This window comes from Peromyscus eremicus, chromosome 5 (assembly GCF_949786415.1).
Source record: "Peromyscus eremicus chromosome 5, PerEre_H2_v1, whole genome shotgun sequence".
Lineage (NCBI taxonomy): Eukaryota > Metazoa > Chordata > Mammalia > Rodentia > Cricetidae > Peromyscus > Peromyscus eremicus.
Window position 1 is genome coordinate 67,640,415 of NC_081420.1, and position 22,914 is coordinate 67,663,328.

General features: G+C 38.3%; 1 protein-coding gene across 1 annotated transcript in view; it reads left to right on the forward strand.

The window, feature by feature from the left end:
* The window catches only part of Malrd1 (MAM and LDL receptor class A domain containing 1), a 609,872-nt gene that overhangs the window by 478,586 nt on the left and 108,372 nt on the right, over positions 1-22,914 (forward strand). The window contains exons 33-34 of the mRNA XM_059263620.1: positions 10,314-10,577; positions 22,489-22,614. Coding sequence (XP_059119603.1) covers positions 10,314-10,577; positions 22,489-22,614 — 390 coding nt within the window. The remainder of the gene's footprint in view (positions 1-10,313; positions 10,578-22,488; positions 22,615-22,914) is intronic.

Consider the following 22,914-nt stretch of genomic DNA (forward strand, 5'->3'; position numbering starts at 1 on the left):
GTGCTTGCAGTGTGAAGTGGGAGATAGATATTTCCATAATTTCTTCCAGTATTAATTCATCTCTCAGCCCTCCACAAAGGAAAAATGAAAACTCTTCTGATGTCTAGACTGCTTGCTCTGTTCATCTTCCCTCAGCTGGCACAGTTCAAACATCAGTAAAACATGGCATTAACTTGGATGATTTTCTGTTGACTATCTATCAAATCCTACAAATTCTGAATCAACAGGGGAATGCATTCATTTTCATAGAATACATTTTTTAATTCTTTTTTTTAAATTGAATATTTGTGGATTTCACAATATGCATCCCGATTCCACTTATGTCCCCATCCCTTCGCATCCACTCCTGGCCCCTGCAACCTTCCTCTCTGCCTCCCAAAAAATTAAAAGAAAAACCAAACACCAAACCAGAAGAAAAAGAAGAAGAAGAGGAGGAGGAAGAAGAGAAAGAAGAAGAAGAAGACAACGATAAAGGAGAAGGACTCAAACACTGCTTCAGAGAAGCAGGGCCAGGGGACAGGGAGCCACATGTGCTTGGATTCCTGTAGTGGGTAGCTGTTCTAGCTTTGACCTGGAAGTACTACTACCCCTAGTGAGGCATCATCATCATCATCATCATCATCATCATCATCATCATCTCATCGTGGAAGCTTGTAGTGTGTCCAGTTGAGTCACACAGTTTACCCTTTATTCTAGTCATCTTTACTTGTAAGTGTTCACTGCTATGAGTCATGGGGTCTGGTTGAGGCCTGTGGCTTCTGCTACTCTATGGATAATGAGCTCTCACTGGGACTCCTGGATATCCTGTTGTTGCTTTGTTTTCATGGAGATCCTACAACTTTGTATCTGTAGGCCTGGCCTCTTCACATGCTCCAATAGTTCATAGATGAGGTGGCTGTTGGGGTGAGCTAACTCATAGCCCTGGTTCTGGGTCTGGGTGGTAGCTGGGTTGGCCAGAACACCAGCTTTCCCTCATTGTCACTACCTGGGCAGGCACCCCAGCACTGCTTTGGCCAGATTGCCCAATGTAGCCTGCAGCAAGGAGCTGGGCCAGTTCTCCTACTCCTAGGTTCTCAGATTTGACCCACCTGCACACACACCAGAAGGCCTGTCTTAGTCCTAAGGGTCCCCAAGCAAGACAGCACCTGGTGTCCTGGCCTGTTGGGAGTTCAACACCACTCAGTGATGCCTGCCAAGGGTGGCATCTCCAGGTTCCCTCTGGCCTGGTCCAGCTTCATCTGGGGTGGAGGCTGTCATCTGTAGAGAATTCATGTTTCCCACCTAGGTTTGAAGACTCAGCCCTTCCTCAGCCTAGACAGCAGCTGCCTCGGGTGGCAGAGGTAACAAAGACAGGGGTGACATAGAGACTTCAGAATACTGCACCCAAGTGGGCCATGGAGAAGGCATGGGGTGGTGCTCGGCTCTCAGCATGCTCCTCCCCTCATCCATTACTGAAGGAGGTAAGAGAGCTGGCCCAGGGGTCACAAGAATGGGAGAACTAGCCTTGCCCCTCATCAGCTGCAGCAGGCAAGAGAGTGGGGCCCTGCACCCCACCTGAGCAGCACACTAGAGCTGACCCTGTTGTCTGTGGTGGTGCAGATGAGTCAGTCTTGAGGGCATGAGAGGAGAACTAATCCTGTCCCCCTCCTCAGCAATTGAGAGAGAGAGAGAGAGAGAGAGAGAGAGAGAGAGAGAGAGAGAGAGAGAGAGAGAGAGAGAGAACCCTGTACCTCACCTGGGCAAAAAAGTAGAATATGCATAGATCTAAAGATCTAAGTCCATGGGCATCTCCATAAAGGACAGTCTTGACTACTAATTGATGCATCAAGGCACAGCTTCCTCAGTATTTGCTCCTAGGTTGTAAAAGCAACCTGACTGAATATAAGCCAGTGAGCCAGCATGCAATGTTTCTCCATGAGTCCTGCATTCAGGTTCCTGCCTTGAGTTCCAGTTCTGACTTCTCTCAATGATGGGTTGTGACCTAGAAGTATAAGTTAAATAAATGCTCCCTACCCTGTAGCTAGAGTTTTTCTGCCTTGCCCACAGTCAGGACAAATCTCTCTCACCTGCCAGTCCCACAGCTGCTCAGACCCAACCAAGTAAACACAGAGACTTATATTGGTTACAAACTGTATGGTCGTGGCAGGCTTCTTGCTAACTGTTCTTACAGCTTAAATTAATCCATTTCCATAAATCTATACTTTGCCACAAGGCTCGTGGCTTACCGGGATCTTCACATGCGGCTTGTCATGGTGGCGGCTGGCAGTGTCTCCCCCACCCAGCTTCCTGTTCTCTCAATTTTCCTCTCTGTTAGTCCCGCCTATACTTCCTGCCTGGCCACTGGCCAATCAGTGATTTATTTATTGACCAATCAGCAACACATTTGACATATAGACCATCCCACAACACTACCCCCAAGTCATTTTTGGTTAGATTTTTGTTTTGTTTTGTTTATTGTTTGTCTGCTTGTTTTTTAGCACAGCAAACTCAGAGTAAAACTGAAACACCCCAAATCCATGTCATTCTCAGAACCTCAGGATGTAATCAGACTTAGAAATGAGGTTTTTGAAGACATAATTGAAGTAATGCTTTGGATGATCTCAACCTGGAGTAGGGGAGACACTTTAAACTGATGTGGCCAGTGTCTTTATAAGAAAAGTCACATGGAAATGAACACACAGAATTCTATATGCTGAACTAAGCAGAGATTAAAAGTAACCAATCTGCAAGCTATAATTTACCTGGATTCTTAGCAAAACAAGAATCTAAGAAAAAAGAATGGACCAGGTCTTCCATGGAGCCTTCAAAGGGAAACTACCTGTAAGAAGGACTTGCACTCAAATGTCTGGCCTCTGGAACTATTGGTAAATAAAGATCTGTGGATTTTTGTTGTGTTGGTTTTGGCAGGGTTTTTACAATGGAGTCCTAGTAGGCCTTGAACTCAATCTTCCTGTCTTGGCCTCTCAGGTGTTCTAATTACAGATATGTGTCTATGCAATATCTGTTATTTAAGCCACCCAGACTGTTCTACTTTGCTATACGAACCTTAGGAACCCAGTGCCATTAGGTTCTATCGAAGTACACATTAAAAACCAAGTACTGGGTTCAAATCTTCAGTACACCAATTTACTGCCCATTTGGCTTGATTTTTCTCATCCTTGAAAGGATCACATTTAAGACTTAAGACTTAGCTCTTCTGAAACATTTACATTAACCATTTAAATAGACAAATGAAAAATGATATTTTTAAGCCTGAGAATAACTCTTATATGACCACACATACTTAGTCACCCACTGATGAATATCCTCACCATAATATGCTGTCTGATGTCCTATCCACTACAGAAGCACAGTAGAAATCTAGCTTTGCTGGTGGCTTCCAAAAGTTCAGAAGGCTCTCTTGGGTGACTCACATGGACATTTAATTCTACATCTAATTTGTTTTGTGTTAAATGGGAAGAAAATAAACCTCCAATACCTAAGACAGATTTCAAAGGAAAGAAATATTCACCTAGGGTATCCCTTTTATCTTGACTTGCTAAATATAAATGGCCAGTAACTATCAAGGTGCTAACAGTATAAAAGAGAATTTGAGGTAATTCAAAACAACAGGAAGCTAGGGAATCTTGTGGAGGGGTATTCATTTATTTGTTTTGGTATATTATGACTGCTGAAAAATAACTTTCTTTCTCATTGCTGAATGGAGGCCACATTCTTGTTTCCTATCTCTGGACCTACACAGCAAGCCCAAGGAATAATTCCAGCTCAGATGTAATCCCAAAGTTTAAGTTATTTATATATTTATGTGGTCAATACCTTTGGCCATTATGAACCATTCATCTCTAAGAGGAAGGCGGATAGATTTCTCTGGAATTTATGTTTTATCTTTGGGCCTACTCTGAGGTCTTTGTCACATTTGGGTGATAGAATACAGTTCACACTGAGGGTGGCTGTTCCATGGTTGTCCTTTGGATTTCTTCCCCTTATCTGTCTGAATTCCTTCCTATCTAATGCTTTCTAATGGCACGTGGAGTCCCCAAAGGAAGTTGAACAAAGGATGTAGGTTTGGCCCCTGGAACCTGCATAACTCTCACTTCTAATGAAAGATTCTGGTTCTTATTTTCTTACCTTCAAGTCTAAGGAATCCATTAGAAAAGGACAGCAGAACAATGCCATCTTCTAACAGACAACAAGAGCTTTATGACCCCCACAACAACTTTAAAGCCTAGTAATCTTCCATAATCCAATAAATGAATTAAGATTGATTGATAATATTTTTCTTTGAGCATTTTTTTTCATTCATTGCCATTCACCTTAAAATGAGGTCAATTTATGAGTCACTAGTTGATGCCAAACCATAAAATTGATTCATGCATTCAAACTATTTTAAATAAATAAAATTTTATCTACAACTCCTACCACATACATGTTCTGTGTACTGACTTGAACTTTATATGATTCTCAATCAGTCTTAAAGTCAAAGATCACTTGTTACTGCTATACTGAAAACAAAATGGGGTAATGGCAATGGGGATACTTTAATAAAGCAAAACCAAGCTGTCCAACAACAAACTATGAATGTCTTAAATTGCACAGTAACACACAAGGGAATTGCAAACTTTAAAGCTAGGGGTTCTAAAATAGAGTGCAACTTCCTGTGGAGAGGATTAAGGATACTTCTTGAAGAAGCCAGCTTTGGCTTTGCCCTTGAAATCAAAGAAGGATTTTCACAAGAGGAGATAAAGGGCAGGGAGTTCTTAGCCAGACATTCAACAGGACTGGAGTTACGGAGATAGGAACACTAGAAAAAAACAAGAGGTCTAGTTTGAAGGGATCATTTTTATAGACATCGATAACAAACTGTTTGTGTTAAAGGGTAAAAAACTAATTTAGGAGTTGGCTGGAATCTTTCAGTAATTTTCCTCCACAATGTATTATATGAATTTATATATTTGACTGCTTTTACGGTGATTCTTTCTCCCCATTTGTCATTAGAATATAGTGTGTTTCATCATTTGATGTAAATGTTACATAATTTTCAAGAGTGATTACAAAAATAAGAAGACAAGATGCATAGCCTAAAGTAAAGTACTGTGAAAATAAATATGCTATTTTGACTGAAGAGACTCTCTTAGATGACTACTGATTTAGGATTGGCCAAAGTATGCTTCCAATTGGCACTTTTTTTTTTTTTTTTTTTTTTTTTGGTTTTTCGAGACAGGGTTTCTCTGTGTAGCTTTGTGCCTTTCCTGGAACTCACTTGGTAGCCCAGGCTGGCCTCGAACTCACAGAGATCCGCCTGGCTCTGCCTCCCGAGTGCTGGGATTAAAGGCGTGAGCCACCACCGCCCGGCCAATTGGCACTTTTTTATTATGACATAGTAAATAGAGACAACTAGAGAATACTCATAGTGATGCCAAGGGGATAGAAACCCATGCTCCAGAGGTCAAACTCAAAGGCAACAGTATTAGCCATATTTATCTTCTGATAATGTTAACAATATAATCCATACTTTTTTTGACTTGGATTTCCTTTTGTTGTATAAAATATTCTTTTAGTTATTGTGGTAATAATGATAAGAGATTTGCCTTTCTGAAACTTAAAATATAATTAAACTGGGAAATGTGTGTGTGTGTGTGTGTGTGTGTGTGTGTGTGTGTGTGTTTACATAAATAGTTCCAGAGAATCTAATGAGTCATGATAAGGCAATGAAATGGAACCAAGTGGAATTAAATAAAAACCTAAAGAATTTGTTCAGCAATATATTCAGAATAAATGGAGAGTAAAAACCAAAATAATAGGTCTTAAAATGGGTACTTAGATAAACATAGAAAGACATTTCTTTGTAGTTAATAATTGTCAAAAGATGTTTGAGTATAATAAATACCCTTACTCTGGAATAAGGTTTCATTGGCAATCTCTCAATCCATAATGGCACACAGGTGAATACTCTGAAAAATTAAATTAGTATTTGTATACATTATGAATGGATCTTGGGGAAATACTAACACACATCCAAAAATCCAAAGTTATCTCAAGCCAAGAGTTTTTATGAATTATGATTAAAAATTATGATATCCCTGCATAACTTTATACAATATTTTTAATGTTGGTATAATATCCCCAATATAATAACCAATTTATAACTGATATCTTGTATGTTACGGTAAGTATCCATACTGAGTCACCAAGAATGGTCCTATTTACAAATAGATTAATTTTTGACTTTTGGAACTAAAATTTCTTGTGTCCATTTTCCTTTCAACTCAATCAATGTTGCTTTCACTAGGCATATTCATCATATAGATAACGCTTATCAGGTTATCCATGGCAGTCATGAGCTTGCAGTGAACATCTATGGAACTCATGAGAATGCCCCACTGAGTGTCATTATGCAATCATTTTGCTGTGAAGAATATGTTTCTACTTCTCTTTCGACATGAGTGAACAATGAAACCGTATTCTAAGGAGGACAAAGAGACAGTCACAATGTCAGGCACTGGAACAGTCTGCAGAGCACAAAATGAAGTGGAATGTGGGGGTCAGAGGGAAGTTTGTTTACTAGAGAAGCTGAAGTGACAGTTATTAAACCTGTTTCCACAGGAACATTGTTTTATTCTAAAAGATGTCTTTCTTTCTTCCCTTCTAAAACCTTTTACAAAACAAATCTGTTATATAAAAGGACCCTCACATGTAGGTGACTGGAGAGATGGTTCAATGGTTAGGATCACTGGCTATTCTTTCAGAGGACCCAGGTTCAATTCCCAGCACATACATGGCAGCTCACAACTGTCAGTAACCTCATTTCCAGAGGATTTACTTCCCTCTTCTGCCCTCCATGAGCACTAGACATGCATGTGGTGCATAGACATACATGTAGGCAGATACACTCATACACATAAAAATCATAAAATTAAAAACCTCACATATGACATTGTTTGTCAAAGCTGTTTATGGATAATTCCAAATAGTTCTGAAACAATTGGTAGAGTCCCTACCATCTATATACAAATTATCACTTTAGTTGAGAAAGACTAGATTTATTTAAATATAAGGGGAGGACAGTGTTAAAAGAGCTTTCTGATATAGATACAGATATAGATATTGCTTCTCTGATCATTATTATTGCAGTATATTCAGTCAATGGGAATAGTCAATTAGGCAATGCATAACTAATATTTAAGACATTGAAATAGAGAAATATATATTGAACTCACGCCCTCAACTGTACCTGGGTAATGAGATGCCACTATTTTCTCAAAGGAAAGGAAAATGTTTCCCCTCTTCAACTTGGAATTTCCAAATTCTATGTAAAATCAAAGCTCTGATGGAGCAAAGATGCTGTTCAGGTGCTAATGTAGGAGAGGAACTGAAGTTTCTTGATGATCCTATATAGTTTTAGGAGATTTTATCTTGCTTCAGAATGCCTATTCTGAACTCTAGCTCATGCAGCAAAGAATTAAAGTCTACATCGGCATTTCTGAACCCATTTGCTGTTGAAGCACACAATAGCTGATAGTCATGTGCTTGCAACAGATCAAGGGAATGACCCCTTACATACAGTTTCAAGATAACACTTGTCAACTTCCACCTTTACTCTCCACTGCCAAAAACATATTTCCTAAGGACATAAATGAAGGAAAATAAACTCATTTGCTACACTCATGAATCAGCTCTAATATACAAAGAATAATCAACTGCAACCTAGATAAGATGTTTGTATAATTATTATTGCGGATTTCAAAGCACTAGAAACTTGTGATCCTCCTTTTGAGAAATATCATAGCTTATAAGATGTGAGTTTTGTTGGGTTAATTCTAATCTCCTTCCCTGCTATCAGGACTATATGATACCTTTGAAGTATCATAGCTTGAGAACACCCCTAATTCACATAATGTATAGCATCATGCCAAATTAAATCAATATTCCTCAGTTTTCTCTATCTCTCTGTCTCTCTTTATATCTCTCTGTGTGTGCCTCTCTATGTCTCTGTATCTCTGTCTCTCTATATATACTCTGTCACATGCTCACATATACACATACCCACAAACGTTTCTGAGCATCTCTCTTTGTTTATGACTCTTTGAACCTCTCTATTTAGACTGTACTCCATGGGGTACAACAGGACACTGTCAACATAGAATATGCTGTTTTCCTAATGTAAGACCAAGTTTTCACTGTAAGAGCATGGCATACTCTATTGTGAAGTAGCTCTCTAATGCAATGCATTTTCAAGGATGCTCATTAATAGTTAAAATTGAGCTGACATGGTTTCCCTTCTGCTTACACTATCCCTGAACCTCAATGCCATTAGTTTAATTCATCTAACTAAGCAAAATTTTTGACATAGTGAGACATGGAACAATGAGCTATACCAGAACACATTACATTTACCTGCTTGTAAGATGGATATCTAGATTCCATGAACTTGCAGAGGTTCATACGTAGAAATTTTAAGAGTGAGTTATTAGACATGAATAGCAGGCTAAATACAGGTCCTATTTTGGTAATTGTGCATGCAAATACACACATAAAGCTTAACACTAGTGTTGGCATTTATACTGACATCAGTATATATAGAATGTTTGTGTCGGATACATAACCATACATATGTATGACTTATGTAGTATGGACATTGAAATATTCACAGCAAAAGCAAGTAGAATGCAAAGGGATTTACTATACTCGCCATACATAAATCTGTTCTTCAGTCATCAGCATCTTAACAAGAATGATACATTTGCTACAGTCAAGAAGATTGCTCTACAGTGACACCTCATTATAACCCAAAGTTCATACTTTACGTTAAGGTTCACGCTGGTATTGACATTGTTTGGTGTTGACAATTCAGTGTATTTTGACAAATGGCCGATCATTACATGATATAGAGTGGTTTTCCTGCAGTAAAACCCCAGTCTTCTGCTTCTCCCTTCCTTCTTATTCTACCACCTCTGGCGCTCCCAGAACTTATTGTTTCCATGGTCTTGCCTTTTCCCAAATATCATGCAGTTGAAACGGTACAGTGCACAGCTTCATGAAACTGTCTTCTTTCATTTGCAGTAAGAATTCAAGATTGGACTTAGTGTGTTCAATGTGTAGAAATGGAACAATTGTCATAAAGTGCAATGAGAAATGTTAAGCTAAATAATTGTGTGATTCCGTAAATCATACCACATAATCAATCGTTAAAATTTCAATTTTAGAAAAATTTCCAAATAGTAAAAATTTCTTAAAATATGCATGCAAAATATTACACTCAGGTCTAAAGGTAAACAAAATGTTTCTTATGGGAATTTTAATTTTATTTGAACACTGATAAAACTCATTTATCTCAAGAGCAGGGTGGAGATATTCTGTACTAAAATGCAGAATTGACATGAGGATAAAACATGAGACTTAAAAGAAATATTGAACTAACAGAAAAGTGCCTCTAGCCCAGAGCCTACCTAGACTCCCATGAGAAGTGAAACTTCATGTTCTTCTTGGATCAAAACTATTTCAGTGGAAAAGTTGAGAAGGAATTCAGAGGAGGTTTAATTTTAAACAAGAAATGTGTTGGTAGTTGGCTGTGCTTTAGATCAGGGTCCCCAGGAGGCCAACTCAGAAGGCATATTCCTGCTGAGAAAGTTCATTGGAGAAATCTCCCCAGAAATTCTCCCCACAGATAAGCAAAAGAAAGAAAACTGATTGTGAGAGGAACTGATTGTGGTCCAGCTGAGTTCGTGTTTGGCAGGTGACTTGTGACAATGCTGTGGTGAGCTCTTAGGTTTCATTAGCCCTTCAAGACGCCCAGCATAGTTCTGTGTCTCAGGATAAGACACCTCCAAGTTTCCTCCTTCCACATTACATGTCCATTGTTCCAGCACATCATTAACACCCTTTAACTATTTTTGTTACATTTATTTATTCTTTGTGTATCTGTGCACATGTACATGTATGAGCATGCCTCAATAAACACATGGAGATCAAAACACAACCTGAAAGAGTTGTTTCCTTCCTTCTTCTCTGTGGGTCTGTTGATCAAACTCAGGTCAGCAGGCTTGGCAGCAAGTACCCATATCTGCTGAACCATTTTACCAGTCTCCAAAAATGCCCCTTTTAAATACTATAGCTCTGAGGGTAGATAAGGCATATTCTTTTTATCATATTTATATATTTTATACAATTGATATTTCATGATTAGAAGTTAATTTATTTAAATTTTTAACTGTTTTATAATTATACAACAGTAAATATGCACTGGGATGATTCAGTACTGGACATAGACATAGACAAAGCATCTCAGCATCAACATGCCTTGCTCTCTTTTTCAGGTCTGGTCTTACCTCAGCCATCTCTGTGTGAAGAAGACCAGTTTGCTTGTATGTACACAGTCCAGTGTGTCCCTGCCTCAGAGAAGTGTGATGGACAGGAAGATTGTATAGACGGATCTGATGAACTAAATTGCTCTCTCAGCCCCTCTCCTCAGCTCTGCAGTAATACAGAATTCCAATGCTCTGAAAGGCAGTGTATCCCATCTCTCCTGCTATGTGATGGAGTGGCTGACTGCCACTTTAATGAAGATGAATCCAGCTGTGGTGAGTTGTTTCACTAACTCAGTGTTCCAGGAAGATATTCTGTCTAGAAATGATGGAGTTTGACAGATGAAGTCAAGGTCTCTAGAATATCCCCATAACTATATCATCAATAACAGTATGTTTGTGTCTTATGTTGCTAAACAAACCATGTGGTTCTTGCTTTCCATTTCTGTAAAGACTCCATTTGAGGTTACACTAACTTCTGTTAACCTTATTTTCTCATCCATTTAACTCTAGTTCATTTTTTCTGGTTCTCTTTTTAAGACATTTGTGGAAATGTATTAAAGCAGAGCAGTTATAATTTATTTCTATCTTAAGTGTTAAGAAAGGTAGCCCAAATCAAGACCTATAGACAAATAATTGATTACAACACAGACACACACATACACACACACACACACACACACACACACACACACACACACACACGGGTTTAGGACTGGAAAATTACATTAGCAGATTTTCCATCGTTAAGAGTTCATGGTGTTTTCATAACTCCTCAAATGGCCCTTCGTGTTAGCTGTCCCTCCCTGTACTCCCTTCCTTACCCCAAATCTTCCCTCCCTCTCCCCTCTTTATCCTCCTGCTTCACTCTCACTCATTTCTCTGCAACTGTATATTACATTTCCCCTCCCTTGGGAGAGTGTCACTCTCCCTCGTCCCATACTCTATACCTAACTTCAGTGCTATGTCTGTTTGTAAAGGAAAACCCTGTTTCCTCTAGTGGAGTCTCACTGGGTATAGCAGCCTCACGTAAGGATATGCCCAATGACAAGCAAGAGATGGTGAAAACAGAATGAGCTCAATGGTATTTGTAGACTTTTTGTCTCATAACACTTTGCTTGGCCTCTTTTGTCTTGCTGGTCTTTTATTTTATTACCATGGTTTCATATTTTGTGTTTTTATGCACTTTGCTTTTTGGTTCTGTGTATGTCTCTCTGTGTGTCTTTCTTGTGATTTCTCTCTTATTTTTCTTAATAATTCTGAATTGTTTGCTTGTTTGTTTTCTATAAAGAGAGAGAATAAAGTAATACAGTTGTGTGGATGAGGAGGTGGGGAAGATCTAGGAAGAGTTGGGGGAGATGAAACCATGATCAGAATACATTGTATGAAAAAGTTATTTTCAATGTAAAAGGGCTTATATCATGTTAAATACTAAGAATACAGATTAATTTTAAAATCCAAGGAAAATATCTTAGTGCTGCCAATGTCATTCCTCATCCATATAGAGAAGTCAGTAATACCTAACTTACCAGACTAACAGAATTTGAGTTAATGCATATAAACCCAAAACTCCGCACTCGACACTTGCCATTTTTGCTTTGTGTAGTCTACTTCAGATAGAGAGGGGGAAAATGTTGATAAATAATTGCATATAGTTAAAGGTGATTAGCCAATCATGGTGAAGTTCAAAAGTCATTAACATCCTATTTGTTTATTTGCTTGGTTCTTTTTCAATTCCATAAAACATAATAGAGATTATAGTTTTTACATGAAGAAAAGTCATTTAGGGATAGAGCCATATGAAAGAATCAAGGAACAAAGTGCAAGGAGATTTAGTAATCAGCTAGGTATTTAGAAATATGATTATTGGAAAAGGAGTAAAGTAAATGAAAAGGTGGGGGCAGCCTCTGGGAATTACAATTTTTAGTCTCACATTAGTAAAACCTTTTCTCCACCTTAAACTTGAGGATTATTCTGCTTCTGGTTATTTCTTTGCTTTTCTTGCTGAGGTTAAAAAAAAAAGTCAGGTCTTACAATATTTTGTTATTGATGAAGTAAGCAAAGGGAGATGATTCCAGATAAACGTCACCAAAGTATTTATTGCTGTTCCCATCATAGCTCTAATGTAATTTGGCTGACAGAAATAATATTATGTTCAATATAGTCATCTGATGTCATCTGATATTTGACTTTAAGGCATAATGCTAGTTAAAGAGAAGCTTAGCCGACTGCTGTGTCCTTATGATTTCAAGTATTCATTGGAAACATAACATCTGAATACTTTCTTTTATGAAGTTCTGTTCCTAAAGGGAATCCACATGAGGAGTGGATGAAGGGTAAAATGCTACAGCAAAAGCACAGAAGTGGTTAATGAACACAGTTCATCAAATATTTCAAGGCATTATATTTTATTTCTAGGCTCTGCTATTCAGTTACAATGTTTTGTGTAAATTATAATTCAATCATTTATTCACAGACTTTCAGTAGAACCCCCATTGACATTATATCTTTTTCTGGGCATTGTGCTTACTAGTTTTATGTCAACTTGACACAAACTAAAGTCATCTGAGAGGAGGGAACTTCAATTAAGAAAATTCCTAAGATCAGGCTGTAGACAAGCCTGTAGGACATTTTCTTAATTAGTGATTGATGGAGGAGGGCTCAGCCCACTGTGGGTAGTGCTATCCCTGGATTGGTGGCCTTGGGTTCATAGCAAAGCAGGTTGAGCAAGCTATGGGGAGCAAGCCAATAAGCAGCATACTTTCATGGCCTACATCAGCTCCTGTCTCCAGGTTCCTGCCTTGTTTGAGTTCCTATCTTTACTGCCTTTGATGATGAACTATTATACTGAACTGTGAGTGACATATACCCTCTCCTCTCCCAATTGCTTTTGGTCATGGTGTTTCATCAGTAGTAACCCTAACTAAGACAGGTATCACTGATACAGATGGATGCACTTGTCTCAGGATGTAGGTGCATACTATACTGATGCAGAAGACTAATGAATAAAGAAATGTAATACTGTGTGATGAGTGACAGGATAGGGATAGACACTATATTATAGAGCATGAGGCACTTTCCAACTGTGGTGCTATATCTATGCCAGAGTTATATGAGAGTGTGATCAATGTGGATCAGTATTGATCAGGCTGGAGGGAGAGAGATTGGTTAGATATCGCAGTTTCAATATACAGAGATTGATTAAAATGTGGTATGTGATAAATATTATGATTTATGATACTATTGCATAAGGAGAATAAGAAAGGACTTTAGAATGATTGAAATTCCCTATTTAGCCATCAGGGTAGCTCATGTGCCATGTTGACAGCTGTGAAAATAGGGGAAGCAGACAACTCCAGAGAAGCTAGCTAACAAAGAATACCCAAAAAGGGACATATGGATCACGCTGGGAAAGGGAAATAGATGAGATATTCATGAGTGGACTGGGGGTAAGGGGTGGGCAATGGGGAGTAGCGGATGGGGGATAAGAACATAGGAGAATGGGATGATCCAGCTAGAACACGGCTGGAGTGGGAAATCAGTGAGAGGGATACCATAATGGAAGGAGATATCATGGGGATAGAGAGAAACCCAGTGCTAGGGAAGTTGTCAGGAATCCCCAAGGATGACCCCAGCTTGAACTACTAGAAATAGTGGAGAGGGTGCCTGAACTGAACTGGCTTGCCCCAGTGATCAGATCGGTGAATACCCTAACTGTCATCACAGAACTTTTCTCTGATAACTGATAGAGGCAGATGCAGAGATCTACAACCAAACAACAGGCAGAGCTCCAGGAGTTCAGTAAGAGACAGGAGGGATTCTATGAGCAAGTGCATCAGGATCATGATGGGGAAACCTGTAGAGATGACCAAACCAAACTAGTGGGAACTCATAAAGTTGGATCAACATGGGAAACCTCACCCGGCCCAGACACGGACAGGATTGACAGATTGATAGCTCTTTCTCGATTCCTGGAGCCTACATGGGACTGGACTAGTCCCTCTGCATGGTGAGACAATTGTGTAGCTTAATCTCTTTGGGGGGCCTCCTGGTGGTAGAATCAGAATCCATCCCTCGTGTATGAGTAGGCTTTTTGGAGCCCACTACCTATGATGGGACACCTTGTGCAGTCTTGAGGGAGGGGGAAGGGCTTGGACTTGTCTCTACTGGATCTGCCTCCCCATGGGAGGCCTTGCCTTCTTGTAGGGGTGAGTTGGGGTGAGCTGGGGAGGAGGCTAGGGGAGGTGGGAGGGAGAAGAGGGAGATCTTTGATTGGTGTCCAAAATGTATGAAAAATTTTTCTTAATTAAAAAAAGACTCAAGGACAAGAAAAAATATAACACAATTGGAAGGTTAAAAAAGAAGAAAATAGGGGAAACAGAAGGTTCTCTGGGAAGATCATGACTTCATATTAGATGTTACTTGTGAAACCTGTGGTATATCCACATGGAGATAAATGTTCAGAATGTGGTTGGAAATGTGTATCCAGAGATCAAAAGAGAAACACAAGACATAGAAAGATTCTTGGCATCAGCTGCGGGTATAGATGAGATAAAATAACTTTAAAGGCCAGCCTGGGCTACCAAATGAGTTCCAGGAAAGGCGCAAAGCTACACAGAGAAACCCTGTCTCGAAAAACCAAAAAAAAAAAAAAAAAAAAGCTAGATAAAATCCAAAGGAACACTTGAAGTGTAAATAAGGAAACAATAAATAAAAACAAGCATTGATTACATGAAAGCAGAAGGGATATTGTTGGGGATGGGCAACAAAGAGTGTGGCAAGAGGAGTAGGCTGGGAGAGGGGAACAATTAATAACAAATACATATAAAATGTTATAGTAAAGCCCAAGCCTTGGGACTAGAGGTATGGTTCAGTAGTTAGGGAGTGTAACACTTGTGTACAGAACCTGAGTTTGGTTCCTGGCACACACATGGGGCAGCTCACAACGGCCTCTAATTCCAGATGCTCTTTCATGGCCACCATGGGTACCTGCATTCACAAGTGCACAGAGCCACAGAGGCAAATCAATGTAGATGATTTAAAGGAGTATTTTAAATACTCATTACTTTGTCTGCTAGCTTAAAAATTAATTTAACAAAGCAAATATTGAAAGCTACTGAGAGGATATTGTTGTAGGGACAGAAAACCCTCACTTCTGTCCTCTTAAGACCCAACTGGCTACAAGAATTAAACTGTAACATAGGTTAGCAAAGTGAAAAATGGGTTAGCAGAAGGAAAAGGGTTTTCATGGCATAGATGCCCCCATACAAACTAAAAACCACAAGAAGCAGTCTGATCAGTGTTTATAGACAGGAGTGAACACCCCATAGTAAACTGTAAAGATGGAAGATGAATGAGAGAGCAGAGATGCTCTAAAAAGGTCTCTACAGCATTATTTTGCTCTCAGCTTCTTGCCCTAGAAGATAACATTGTTGCTTTTTTCTTCTATTATGAAGAGTGTCTTTCATATGGGACTTTTATCTAATGCTGTAAAAGAGGTCGAAGTGATATCCCAACTGTCGCTTTCCAAGTGTCTTCCCTTAAAAAGTCAAGATGCAAAAGAGATATGTTTTAGATCTCAGAGCCAAAGAGAGCCACAAAAACAGAGTGATGAGCTTAGATAGAGGTTGTGGTGTCCTTGGAGAACACCAATGGGAGTAGACCAAACTACAAATAAACCTAATAGTTCTGGATTAATTCAATTCTGTATATTATGTGTGTTAGGAAAAATAGTCCTCAGCACGAAAAGTAATTTTGATATTCTTACTTCCCTTCTCTAAATTCCTTATGCGAATGGCTTTCTGTAAACCAGTGAGCCTTGGTTTAGAATGGCTTTATGAGTAATGGCTGAAGAGGAAACTCTCATTCCAGGCTGCTGTCATATGTAAAGCAGCATCTATTCTTCTTACTTCTAGGACATGGAAACCAGCAGCTTTGGGCTCTTTGGTCTTATCTCTATTTTCTGGCCCTAATTTAATTCAGGTCCTTGCTGGTGTTCATGCTGATCTCTTCTGTGAGTCATTTTTTGGGGACTTCTTTTCTGTTTGGTAGTGTTGTATGTCTGGAGTGTTGGGAATATGTTCAACTATGACCTATGGCACCATTTTGCTAGAAAGCTTGTATATTATTCCAAAGCATCAATTAGAACTGATATTGATCTAAATTTCTTTCTCACCCTGTTCCTCTGAGTTTTAAGGTTCTTAAAAAGATGCATCCAAGGCAATATTGGTCATTCAGAGCTTTTTAAAATGTAATTTAGTTCTACAAAAACAGTTTCATTTTTATCTGATGTAATTAATACAGTCGTACGCAGTATCTTTCGGAACACCTTAGTCAAACCCTTATGTTAAAACTTTAAAAAAGAATAGAGTAGGAAATTCCTTGCACACGATCAAAGACAATTAACTCACAGTCTATTCAAAGCAAATTGTTAATCTTTATGATCCAGGAATAAAGATCAGTATACATGGCTCTTATAGAGATTTTGTCAACTATATCACATAATATTCCCTTCTGGAAGTACAAGCAAGAAGAATTATTTGGGGTACTTCATCCAATTTAGTTTTGAGATTTATTATCAAATTTTAATGTGAACTTGGACTTGAAAATGGTGTTTTTAAGTCTATGTATCTCCATTGACTGAATTGCTGGCTCTGAAAAATTGAAGCAGTGTTTTGTATTGAGCAATCCTTCCTAAGGTGCTGAAATATCAGTTCACACCAATATCTGTTATTGAGTTTCCAGTAATGTAAGATGTTCTACTTAGCACTTCCATAAAGAGCAGAGGGAAGAATTTGTTTTACATGAGAGAACAGAACTAAGTTAGGAAAAAAATAGTAACACTACAGCTCAAAATAATAACAATAGGAATGTATGACAAAATTTACTCAATACAACATCAGTATAAGGAATATACATCCAAGGCAGTATTGGACATAGAAAGCTTTCCAGAACATAGTCCGGGCTGAAAAATAGGAAGTTTCCTTATGAAGAAGGGAAAAGAAGGTGTTGAGTCAATGGTTAGGCTGAGCTATGTAGATAGACTGTTTCAAAAAACAAAACATGATTCTTTTCATGTAAGTATGTCTAAAAGAGTGAAATCTTAAAATACGTTTTAAAATTTTTAATTTACAAAACAATCATTTAATTGAGTAGGCATAAAACCTATACAATCAATTTGTATAAGTTAAGGGATAGTTCAGAGAGGTCAAAGTTATCAAGGCTTGAACCATACATAGAGATGGATAACTAAACACCCAGGGCAAAGGATGTAATGAGTGTTCCAGAGGGTTAAATCATTATATAATATACAATAGTAAATAAATCATACTTCAAACTAAATAAAACAGAAAATATAGTATTTTCTTCCTCCTTTAAAAGGCAGAGATGTTTATAAATAGTGAGTATATGTGAATGTGTCTATGTTTATCTTTATGTATAAATATATATACACAGTATTTTTAAGAATACATTTTTAGTTTCTATGTATTTTTATATACTGCCACATTATATTTAATGAATATTTGCAAATATAATTTTAGAAGTAGGCAACAAAAAGCCAAGTGCAGTTAGTATTTATCAGCATTTATAAAACAAAGGAAATGACATAAGATATTGATTTTTCTGTAACCTCTACTATAAATATTTATGCAATGAAGAAACACTCCAAAATCAGTCCAAAAAAGGCCATGAAGTTTATAGAAAAATTGGGCTTCTAAATGTCTCCTGAGAAGAATCTATCTTTTGCCATATTATTTTTCAAACATCATGCTTTAAAGTCTGTGGGCATATTTATTCCAGTCTGTCATTGTCTTAGAGATTGCTATTCTTTCTTACTAAAGTAATCCTAAATAACATAAATCATTTTGTAGCTATAAACTCATTCACTTTGTAGATATTATTTAAAAACCAAACAATACATGAATGGTTCATCAGAATGGTTTTTCTGAAAGTAGATCCGTTTATAGGTTATAGTAGTTGTATAAGAAACATGAATAACAGCACTGAGAACATAGCTCAGTGGAGGAATGTGTGTTTCAGAACGTGCACTTAGTTTATGGGATTCCCTGGGTTGAGGAGAATGGGCTAGTAGAAGGAAAGGAAAAGGGGGGGGGCAGAGTAGAGGAACTCAGTATCTCTCTTTTTAACTATAGTTTATTAACTGAGAATTTCATACAGTCTATTTGAACACGGTTATTATCTTCCACCAACTCCCATAAACACCCTCTCCTCTACTCACACAACTTTGAGTTTTCTTCTCTATCCCCCACCCCTACTCCCAGAAAGTGCAGTTTGTATTTCCCAACTAATCTTGGAGGTGTTCTTTGCCCTGGAGTGTGGTTGACCCAACAGGGGATATGTCATTAACAAAAACTGATTCTCCCTCTCTTAGAAGCTATCAAATGCCGATCGTGGTGGGATTCATGCTTCCTCCATCTCTTGATACTGAGATTTTCAATAGCTTGAGCTTGTGCAGGTCTTGTGCATGTGTTCAAATTGCTTTGAATTCACATATGCAGCTCCCCTGTTGTGTCCTGGAACTCAGCATTTTTAACAGCAAAGTGACACGGGGCTGTTAGAATGAAAACTACATGACTCAGTGTATATGCAAATCTAGCTCAGGCAGTACAGATGTATATTTTGTCCTTGAATTAAATCTAACCAGCACTCTCATTGAAATGTCTTAACAGTTCAATGTTCAGTGAAACTTTAAAATAAGGTAATGCTGAAAGAATAATAATTTATTATGTGTGCATTATGTACTTAACCATATTCATTTCATCCAATCTTCCTAGACCACTATAAAATGGATTTAATTACCATTATTTTAATGTAGAATAACCAATGGTGACTATTATAAGAAGAGCTAACTAATTCAGACTTTAATTCCCATTGTCAGTGGCAAGTACTAAGAGTACTGATATCATAGCTGATATAACAGCCAATTATAAATAATATTGATAAGGGATAACCTTAGGAAAGATATTCACTTCATATCACCAAAAGTATCATTAACTTCCATGGGGCATAACAGCTACTAATGAGAGACAGGTCAACTCCCTGTGCCCATGTCTGCTTCTCATGTTTCTGTCTAAAATGGGTAGGTTGTAGATACATATATAACAAGTTTCTTTAACTTACAGCCCAGTGTATGGCTGAGTTTGGCTAATGGGTAGGATCAGCAGAAATTCAATACATTGGGAAGAAAACATGAGTTCATCTGGAATATTCACCTTACCTTAGGCCACATCATGTCCCTATCCATCTATCTATCTATCTATCTATCTATCTATCTATCTATCTATCTATCTATCCATCTATCATCTATCTATCTATCTATCTACCTATTTTTCAGTTGTTACACAGTATCCATGCCTATTTATGGGCTATAGTGTGACATTTCAACACATGTACTCGACATGCAATGATCAGGTCAGGATATTTGGCAAATCTTTCACTTGGGATATATAACACTTATTAGTACTGAGAACATTCGCACTCTGCTAGCTATTCTGAAATAATCATTGTCATCCCTAGTTATCTTACTGTGCTATAGAAGACAAGTCATTGTCCCACTCATCTGCTCACTAACATCTTCTCACCATCCTCCCTCCCTCCCCCAAGTCCCTTATCTAATGTATTCCTAAACTCCAGCTTCAGGTAACTGTTCTCACAGTCTTTGGCCAGCCCCACTGATACTAACTTTCGTAGCTTTTTGTGCATGCTGTTTATCTGAGAAACAGCTCCTTATGACTTTTTTGTCACGACATGCAGTATCAGTAGACCATCTATTTGGAGGGAGGTGAGTAGATACTGACTGACGGAACAAATGCTGGAATCATGAAAGCTTCCTGAAATATGGACGACTGTCAGAGGAGCGCCAACAAGGAGAATCTTCCTACTTTGGTTTTATCCTGCTGTATAATTAAAGTATGCTAAGCTAGACAGGGTGGAGCACCCCTGCAATTCCAGCATTCAGGAGGCTGAGGTAGAAGGACCATAAGTTCTAAGCTAGCCTCGGCCTCACAGCAAGACCCTGTTCCCACAGATTAACTGTATTTCTTTTTTCCATTAGTTTTCGAGGGAAAAAAAATGATTCTTGATAAAAAATACATACCACTTTAGTTTATTAAAAGTTACATTTCCATTGCCAGGATGGTACTTTAGGTGAATTATTTTTAAATATTGATCTCACCACAAATTCCTAGAAGCACTCTCATAGCTAGTAAGTTTGATTTTTATTAGAGTAAAAGGCCTTCAAATATCAAGTACTGTTGATAAGTACATTTAAACATGTGCAAAGCACTGAAAACAAATAACCCTATCCATTAATCCTATATCCCACTTCAGTGCCAATGTTTTGGAAGAAGTGTCTGTCAGTGATGTCTTTGTGCCATTTTATTCATTTCTCAAAATGATTGTCTCTTATAGTCCTGCTCTCTCATCCACAGAAAATGTTCTCTCTGAAACAGGAAAGAATCTCCTGTTTTCACATTTCAGAGTGTTCTGATGAGGTTCAATAAACACATTCTTTCCATGACAATCTAGGGTTTTGTGAGCATAACACCTCTAACCTATCTATATCCTCTAAAGTTGGACCAACCTCTCCTTAGAAATCCTAACAAGGGAGTTCTCTGCATCCATCATGCTGAGACCAGGGAACTAAAGGCCCACGAGTACTACAACCTAAATGTTAGTAAACAGTTATGGTCAAACAGATACACAGTGACCACTCATAGCTTTTAAGCTTTTTGGAAATTGAAAATCCAAACAGATTTTGGTATTTATCATCTTCTGGCAAAATCTAGAGAACAGGACCTTACCTCTGATCATGCAAACCTTGATCTGATCTTCCTTCTGTTGTCCTCTGTCTCTGTCTCTGTCTGTCTGTCTCTATCTCTGTGTCTCTCCTCCTCCTCCTCCTCCTCCTCTCTCTCTCTCTCTCTCTCTCTCTCTCTCTCTCTCTCTCTCTCTCTCTCTTTCTCACTCTCTTGCTCTCCCCCCTTCCCCTCCCCTTCTCCCTCCTCATTTCTTCTCATAAGGACATTGATAACAGTTGATTAGGGTCTTACCCTGATAGCTTCACTTATCTCTAATTCCTTTCTTTAAATCTCTGTGTAGAAATACAGCTCTGTTATGGGTTGTCAATATCAGTTGTAGGGGGACATGAAATTGAGTCCCTGGCAATATCTGAGAAATGATTCATCCATGCTTTCTTCCTTTTCTGAAAATTATAAGTTAATTAATTATATTTAAAAAGTATGGTTTTCTCATGACATAAGTGGTTTTCTCATGGACTCACAGCAGCAGCACACTTACCTGCATAATACCAGTACAAGATCAAGCCATTTGAAATGTGGCTTGGATAGGGTAGATGATCTCAAGGCCCCTTCCTTTACTGAGAAGCTATTGACAATTGATAATTACTGGGAGAGGAAAAAAACACTCTTCTGTGAGGATGTGGGCTCTGAGAGGATTCTCACATTCCAGTAGAAGCCCCACTCCCATAGAGGCAGCACTGGGCAGACTTAGTGGGTTCTTAAAAAGACTTGAAGTTGGGAGGGGCATGTGTCAAATGGGATATGGTGAAAGTTGGGCAGGAAATATGATTATAATGTAATTATATTTCACTTTACACATGTATGAAATTTCAAGAAAAAGAAACACTTTTTAAAAATTATTTTATTTGGCCAGGCGTTAGTGACACACGCCTTTAATCCCAGCACTCAGGAGGCAGAGCCGGGCTGGTCTACAAAGCAAGTTCCAGGAAAGGCACAAAGCTACACAGAGAAACCCTGTCTTGAAAAACAAAAAAAAAATTATTTTATTTTATGAGTATGAATGCATGGCCTGCAAGTTTATCTGTGTACCACCTGTGTGCCTGGTGCCTCCAGAGGCCAGAAAAGTACATCAGATTCCCTAGAACTGGAGTTATAGACAGTTTTAAACCACTGTGAAAATGCTGGGAATCAAATCTAGGTCCTCTGGAAGAGCAGCTAGTGCTTATAACTGCTGAGCTATCTCTCAGCTCAGAATAAAGAAAAAAAATATCAACTAACTGTTTGATAAAAAGTAATATGAAAAAAATAAAGGTTAAAGTGACAATCATTTCATTATGAGAAACTCATTAAAAAACAGATGAACTTGCTATCATTTCTCATCTTCACCATCATTGCTTTTTGTTCAGCCAATCAGAGCTGCCCTGATGGAGCTTTGGTGTGCAACTCGTCAGGCAGCTGTGTCCCCTATCACCAGCGCTGTGATGGTATGGCCCACTGTGAGCACTTCCAACTCGATGAGTCCAGCTGCTCAGGTACTCCTTTTCCTTTCAACTTTTCTTTGCAATATGAACTATTAACTAAATCTGCAGGTGATAAAATATTCAAAGTGGATTTTCTAAATAACATTAGACATGGATTTATGGTATTGGTTTGGAGGCAAGAAGAATGTTGATATCCTAGATTTGTTAAAAGCTTATAAATGAGTAATGGGTTCTTTATTATTCACTAAATAATGAAAGCTGGAAATCAGGCAGATGTTTCAGTTCATGTAGTATTATTCCTGCAGGCATGAGGACCTGAGTTCAGATCCCCAGCATCCAGATAAGAATCTA